This window comes from Medicago sativa, chromosome 7 (genome assembly GCF_051527215.1).
Source record: "Medicago sativa cultivar Bolivia chromosome 7, Bolivia_mono, whole genome shotgun sequence".
NCBI classification, from domain to species: domain Eukaryota; kingdom Viridiplantae; phylum Streptophyta; class Magnoliopsida; order Fabales; family Fabaceae; genus Medicago; species Medicago sativa.
In genome coordinates, this window is record NC_140755.1 from 36188326 (window position 1) to 36196720 (window position 8395).

Consider the following 8395-nt stretch of genomic DNA (forward strand, 5'->3'; position numbering starts at 1 on the left):
ATTTTTTAATATTTTTTTATTGTTTTTTCATTTTTCCAGAATTTTTTAATTTTTTTTTTAATATTTTTCCAGAATTTTTTCAATTTTTTTTAATTTTTCAAATTCAGGAGGCATTTTGCACATAAGTGTAAAATTTCAGGGGGGGTAATTGATCCTAACCGTAAACAGTTAACAGAAAAATTGACAGAGGGGGTAAATTGATTAACGTTATGCAATTTCAGGGGGGTAATTGATGAAACTTACAATTTCGGGGGGAAATTGCCTATTCACTCTATAAAAAATTGAATTGTTAATTTAATAATATATATTATAATTTGTGTGTGTGTATAATTATAGTTATAATCATTTACATGTGTGTGTATTTTGATGGGGTTGGGAAAATGATTGGTAGTAGAAATCTTCTTCATGACTGTAACTTTGCAACAATATCAGAAAAGGGTGGGAAAAAATTATGTATTTTTCCTTATTCTTCTCAATATTGTCAAGTTTCGTTTGCGGTTTGTTTAATCTTCTTCTTATTGAAGGATCCCTCAAATAGCATTCTAAAATTGATTCTTTTTTTAAATTATTTTTACGAAGGTAGTGAGGAAGTTATAAATATTCATTTCGGCAGGGAGGGAGAGAGAGAGTAGTGGAGCGTAAGTTGCGTATTTTTAACTTTGCATTGTTGGGTAAATGATGTTGAAAATTCAAGGTAGATTAGAAGGGTTTGCTTTTTAAAATTCTAGCACAAAAATATGGATTGGTGGGTTGTAGGGTGCTTAGAATTAGGTATAGATTCAGTTTGATGGAGATATATTGAAATGATGGAGAATGAGTTTTGAAGTGAATAAGTTGTTTTGGTTTAGATTCAGTCTTGCAAATTAAAAAATTATTTTTAGTCTTTGATGTTATACGTGACCCAATATCAGCATGCAACGTGAGTTAATAAGCTGACGTTACAAATTAAACCCAAAAATTTTAGAATTTATGGGGACTGAAACCAAATAAATAAACTTACGGAGATTAAAATAAAAAATATTATCCTTCAAAAAAAATAAAAAAATATTATAATTGCAGGGATTAAAATCATATTGATATTTAAAAAAATATTTGGAACTCCTTGTACCTTATAAAACGTTATAATAACTAACTTCAAGACATAACTAATATATCTGTAGTTCCGCTTTTAATTATCAAGGAACAATCAAATGGTAAAATATAATTAAGTGAAAGATAAAATTCGAAGAAAAAATGTTATACCAAAATACAATATTTTATATATAACGTTAAAATGATGTTTTTTTATAGTATCCAATATTGTTGCTAGTGTTGTGGATTGTTCCTCCTATTGTTGCGGTTTGTTTCTATTTTAATGGAATTTAACTAATTTTGTAAGCATAGTGGTACCCGTGAAGTTTGGTTGAATATGTATCCATCATTCAATACCATGTGATATTTTTGCATTAAGTAATTTAAAAATTAAATCAAATTTTGAATGAATTTTGCCTACGGGTACGGTTACCGAACCGTACTTCAGGGTATGTAAGAATTTACCATTTTTTAAGATCTTATTTTGCGATTCCGACCTTGTAATTTTAAGATTCTCCCATTTTAGATCTCTATGCATCAAATTTAAGGATTAAAGGTATTTTCGTCCCTTGTTATTTGAGTGAATTTTGATTCTGCGACATCTTCTGTTTTATACAGTCAAATGTCTCGAAGTTCAAAAAGCAAAGAATTTTTAAATTATAATGTTGAAATCTAAATAAATTATAAGGGGGTGAACCAGAATTCTCTCTAATCACAGGAGTCATGAGGTAAAAATGGAACAAAAAGTCCAACTTAAAAAGATACATTTTCTTTATATATTGTTATAGATAGATATATTTATTTAGCTTTTCTTCTAAGAAAAATATCTTTTATTATGCATTAAAACAAAATTATTTAATGAAAAACTAGTTAATTTTAAAATATTACGAAAACTTCTAAATTTTTATAGTCTTTTTTCTGTAATTCAAAGCTGTAAGAATATTGAATTTTTTTCATAATATAAAAAAAATTAGAAAAGATTATAATTGAGAAAGAGATATGAGAAATTACCTAGGATGTGTTTGTTTTCAAGTTATCTTTAGAATATTGAGAATAGATGGTACATGTATGCATTTATATGTTTGCTACAAGTTTAGTACATTTTATTTTCAGGTATAAAATGTTCCTGAAAATTGAAAAGCATTTCCAAAAAAATGGTAGGGGTAAAGTTTCCATGAAGATGAAAATAATTTCAAAATTTAGTCTAATCTTATCAGATTATTTTAGTTATATTTTCAATGGACCATTTTTTTTAATGTTTAGATTAGACTATCCACCAAATCTTATCATACTCAATCTGCACCAACTCTAAGCCATCACCAACTCTATCTTCTTCTTTGCTTTTTCTCTTTCTCTCTCACACACACCAGTAGGCAGTAACCATATCCAACCTTGCAATCTCTATACTTCCTCAATTCAACCCACACCACTCCTCCAATTCCTCATCCTTTTTATTCTTAGTACTTTTTCATTTGCTTCTTATTCCAAATTAGTGAAACTTCCATTTTTATATCAATACTATTCAACAACTTCCTCTAGTTCCATTGAAATGGTGAAGGTTTCAGATATATAACTAAAGTACAATATTATTATATCAATTTATTGAAAATGATCTCAAGCTTTTTAATTAGATACAAGAACTTCTTTTTTATGGATTATTATTCTTATTCTTAAAGGATGGTAATGAAACTCCTCTACATTATTTATTTGCTTGCAATGGTTCATAGGGAGAAAAAAAGTTACCAATGATTTGGAAGGCACTACATCACAACCTATAGAGTTGCTTCCCCCTCTAGAGCCGAAGTTATTCATGAGTTTTGTTTTATGTTTCCGATGAATATGAGCTTAAGTATGGTTGAGTTTTTCCCAATTTGAGAGTGTGCAAAGAAAGATAAAGTTGATGTGAGCTAGATATAACATAGATAGACCATGATAACTTTAAGTGGAATGCTTTATCTAGCATTGAAAAAAATGGGTCCAGTATGGATCAATTTTATAATGGGTCCAATTTATACTTTACCTATATTTTGGCAATAAAGTCTCTAAACTTTTTGAGGTTTAGCGGAAGGGACTAAAGATTTGAATCCAACTAAGAGAGGTGTCAGCGTGACACTTCTCATATAGAATTATCTTCAATTAATCCGGTGGAAAAACCTATCACAAAAATTAAGGTTAAATAAGTTGTTTTTTTTTTTTATTTTTGAAGGAAGGTTAAATAAGTTGTTGGTCTCTATAAATAGTCATTTTTTAGTCCTCGTTAAAAAAATGACATGTTTTTGGTCCCTATAAATATTTTCAGCACATGCTTTTAGTTCTTGTAAAGTTAAAATTTGTTTAATTACGCTTAAATTTTTTAATCTTTTTTTTACATACTTATTTAGAACTTTATACAAAGATTCTCCGCAAAAAAATTAACTCATAATTTTATTTTAGGTCCAAATTTTTAATACTTTAATCTTAAAAAAATTATGTTTAAAAAAATTCATATTTAATTCATTACATGTTAAAAAAGATATAATTTTTTACAAAAGATTTTCTTATAATGTTCTTTCAAAAAAAATGTATGTAAAAAATTATTCAAAAATTTAGAATTTTAAGCATAATTAAACAAGTTTTAATTAATAGGGACTAAAATTATATACCGTAAATTTTTATAAAGCCCAAAACATGTTACTTTTTTTTTATAAGGACTAAAAATAAAATTTGCTATATTTACGGGGATCAAAAACTTATTTAACTCAAAAAATTATTATAAGAGATGCATTATTTGAACAACTATTTGCATAACAACTTATGAGACAAGAATAGATTTCAAAGAAAAATTAACATCGACACAAAGATCAAAGCAATAGACAAGAATAGATTTCAAAGAAAAATTAATATCGACACAAAGATCAAAGCAATAGATGAAGAAAGTAAACATATAACATGAGTATGAGAAAGAAAGTTGTGTTCTCACACGATCGTTGGTTATTATATAAATAGGTAACGTACCTGAAAACGCCAAAGGAGGTCACCACATAGCTTGACTTTAAAACGGTTATTATAAAAATTCTGACGAGCTTCTTCAACTTGTGCTCTCTCCTCCAAAGTACCTGCTTTTGGATCATACTCCCATATTTGTCTTCCTACAAAGTTGTTTGTGCTGAATATGTATGGGTCATTACCACCATCTGCTATCTTCAACCTCCACATCTTTCTTTTCTCTATTATAAGAACTAACCAACTCTTCATCAATTTTAATTTAATTTTCCAATTGCCACTCAAAAAAATAATTAATTTGTATTTTCCTTACCGTACGTAATTATCTTAAATATTATCTTGATAATAAAGTGAAAATGATGTAAGTTAGATTGAACATTATTCATGGTAATCTAGGTTGGAACCAATAATTTCTTATAATAAAGTGCGAATTAATTTGGGACAGAATAATATCTTAAAGGGATTGTTAGATGGAACATTATTTGTGGTAATCTCGATTGAATGCCGTAATATTGTCCCTACGAGCTTAGATTAATTAGCATAGACATTGTATAATATATGCATGGATCAAGTTTGAATTTTGAACTCACTTATATATGATAAATTTCAAGTTATTAAACTACTTTAAAAAAATAAATGATGTAATATTTACCGATGCGTGCTTGGGGATTAATCGATGCTATGTTGAATTATTACGTGAACTGAATTCTTAGGAAACAACACTTTAAGAGCATGTGGTGATATTGCAAGCAAGGAAAGAGCCAGATACGAGGAAGTATTGTGTGCTTTGATTGGTGCTTTATATAGCAATAATCCAAATACGACGAAGGAGCCGTTCCCATTTAGAACTATCAATTAAGCCTCAAAGTCCCACGATCCACACGCTGATGATAATCCTTTAATTATAGAAAAAAATTCTACTCCTTCGGTTTCAAATGTAAGCAACTTTTCATTTTTAAGTTCATTCAATAAATGATGTATACGATAACATCATTTATTGAATGAACTTAAAAAGTGAAAAGTAACCAAGTTGTTTGGGCTCCAGTGGCAAGGAGCTCCTTCCAAGGACGTATCGGGGAATATCGGGTTCGATTTCCAGGGGGAACAACGCTTGGCCAGTGCGCATGCCTCTGCGCATGAGCCAGATTAGTCGTTCACCTTTGGTGTGTCAGAAACCGATGTAAAAGCCAAAAAAAAATAATAAGTCAAAAGTTGTTTACATTTGAGACCGGAGGGAGTTTAGATCAGTTGGTAGTTCTATGGACATTGATATACAAGAATTGGTATATGAACCTCTAATTTTTCATTTCATTAATTTTATAAATGTGAGTGCATAATTTTTCATAAAAATCTACTATTTAAAGTCCTTAAAGAGTATCCTTAAAACGCTCGTTAGTATTTTTCTTTAGTTATTACGTTACTTGATCAAGAAAATAAAAAGCTTCTAATCCATAAATTTTCATAATTCAGATGTGTAAAATTTTCACTTCAAATTTTTCAGAATTTTTACATATTTGGATTTGCCAATTCGAAAAAATGTTGTCTTAATTAGTTAATCCAAAGAGTTTTAAATGGGGTTAGATAGTTCAACTAATTTGAGCAAAGGAATAAGGAGTTTGAGGTGTTGAGTTCAAACTTGGATAAAGTAACTATTAATATTTATCATTAAAAAAATTTAAAATTGAAAAAACAATCGGGGAGTTTTTAGAAATTATAAATTCTTCCAATAATTGAATGAAAGTTGTTGTTGCATGTGAATTCAATGAAAGACATTAGAGCTCGTTTGGTACGCAGGATATGATAAGAAGCTGGATAAGAATATGATATGATAGTGACATGATAACGTTTATCCTATCATGAGTTTGGTGCAAGCATGATAAAAAATATGATAGCATTATTTTATCCTGTCATGTGTTTCACACACACTTGTTATTGACATGATAAGAAACGACCAAAAATCAAATAAAAACACAATCTATTTTATTCTTTTTATTTTCTGCTCATCTCCTGTCATTCCATTTTCAATCATAGAAATAAAATCAATTCCATTAACATGCAATAGAAATTAATTTTAACTCAACGCAAAGAGAAGGACACAGAGATAATAGAAGAAGATAGAAAGAAGAAAAAGTAAAATTGATTCGGATTGATTGGGGAAAAAATTGAAATAGTTGGAAATTGGAATTGATTCCATTCTATTTCAATCCTTGTAATTGATTTCATTCCATCAATTAGTTAATCAATTCCTCCATTCCATTTCAATCGATTGGAAAGTTGCAATTGATTCCATTCCATTTTTTTTTTTTTAAGTAAAAGTTGGTAGCAGAGAGCTAACCAACCCAAAATATATTCAAAAGAAAAGATATAAACAAGGAGGGGACTAGGCCAAAACTCCCAAAAAGTTAGGTACAGAATCTAAAACTGAAGAAACGTGGGAGTCCAAGGAGGTGCTTTGTGAAAATAGGATACGCGTATGATAATGTTGTGCTATTAGGTTGCTAACCCAACAAAAACCAAGGATAAAAATAACAAAGGGTGGGTAGGATAGGATTAGAAATAGGTTTAATTTATCCTTTGGATGCACCAAACAACGGATTGAAATAGGATAGGATAGTTTTATCATATTCTGTCTTGCTATCATGAGCACCAAACGGGCTCTTAACTTCTTCCAACTACTTTTTTCTTCCAAGATACATGTCCTTAATAAATCTTATAACGACTGCATTGTCCTTTTTCACTAACCATTTATGTGTGGTTGATTAGCTGAATTCATACTTAACTTTGTAAGCTTTTGTGGGCATAAACCTCTAATAGTAATTGAATTTGGAACATTTGTTATCCAGATACAAAGAATTTTAATCATCGTTATCAACTCTCATTAACCGCTACTTTTATTTTCTTGCAAAACATTAAGTCTTGCAAATTCCCCCATTTATCGTTTTTAATTAGGTTTAGTATAATTGTTGAGTTGAAAACAACAATACATGTGGACACGATAACTTACTACTTTATTATTTAAAACAATTTAGTGCATTTGTCAAATTTATCGTTAGAATGCTAGGAACATTCTCTTCACCATTCACTCTTTTATTGAAAGAATTCAATGTAAGTCTTACACTTTATAAATTGATCGTAAATAAAATATTAGGACCCATACAAATTCTACTCAATAAATAAACTAGATCTATAGGGCCGACAAAATTTAAGTGGGCCAAAAGACCGCCGAATATACACTACACTCTTGTAGTGTATCCTGGGTCTTAGAGAAATTATATTTGAACAACTATTTTGTGACAACTTTGTCTTTTATACTTATATTATGTTCACATCCCCCCCCTCCCCCCCCCCCCCCCCCCCCCCCCCGCTTTCTTTATATATTTTAATTGTCACACAAGTTACCCCATAAAATGATTGTTCAAATAACATTTCTTTTAGTCTTAATATTAAGTTTTTTTTCTTCAAAGCATCAACTTCAAAACAACTATCACACATTTCTCTTTCTAACTTTCCCTGTCGAAATGTAGCACCTCCAAGCACTGTACTGGAAAAAATGGAGCACCACCAAGCAAAAGAGATAAGGTTTCTTCACCTTCTTCTTTGATTTGTAATGAGTTCTTTACAAACACACCTCTTTTAAATAATTATTATTAGCGGAGATATAGACACTAATATATAGAAGAATGGAGAAATCTTCCACAATTTTCAAAAGAGCAATTTTTTAGAAAATGATAAACTGCTTGTGATTGATATATTTTTAAATTTAAGAATATTATAACAACATATATTAATTTTAAAAAAATCATACAAACCCTCCAAAACTTTCCAAAACCTTCCACCAATACAAGTTTTGAGTTCTTCAAAATGAGGAATTTTGTATTATGAATAAAAAAATTAACCTCAAAGACTCTCTCCTTCCAACATCTTCGATTTCGTCCACTATAGCTCCTTCTTTTTTTTCTAAAATCCTCCCATCCCTCTCGCCTAAACTCCCAAACAAAGCTTTAAGGTATTTGTTAGGCTCATCCAACAATTAAATAACATATTCTATACCGACTGCAGAATAAAATATAAATAAAAACGGTATTTAAGAAGTCATTATATGTAGTAAAGAATTTAGTCTACATAATTAACTTTTCAACCATTATTATTTTTTTGCTCATACTTTATTTCGAACGATATATTTGTAATTAAATAGCATAATCTATATTTGTTTCATGGAAATACCTACAACAAGAAGACAAAAGAACATGGGTATATAAGACCCACTTTGATTTGGGAGATAAATCGGCGAAAAAGATGGCCGTATAAAACGACGTCGTCGCTATCAAGAAAATACGGATCT

The 8395-nt window shown here is 29.5% G+C and overlaps 1 protein-coding gene across 7 annotated transcripts in view; it reads right to left on the reverse strand.

Annotated features, from left to right (window-relative positions):
• The window catches only part of LOC146905961 (beta-amyrin synthase-like), a 44569-nt gene extending 39747 nt beyond the window's left edge, over positions 1-4822 (reverse strand). For 4 of the 7 annotated variants that reach the window (XM_085722518.1, XM_085722520.1, XM_085722515.1 and 1 more), the window contains exons 1-2: positions 4706-4822; positions 4066-4277 (exon numbers count right to left, since the gene is read on the reverse strand). In XM_085722518.1, coding sequence (XP_085578644.1) covers positions 4066-4266 — 201 coding nt within the window. In that variant the 5' untranslated portion in view covers positions 4267-4277; positions 4706-4822. Of the gene's footprint in view, positions 1-4065; positions 4290-4705 lie in introns of all 7 variants that reach the window. The other 3 variants (XM_085722517.1, XM_085722514.1, XM_085722516.1) reach the window with 1 other exon arrangement.
• Positions 4823-8395: the final 3573 nt, after the last annotated feature.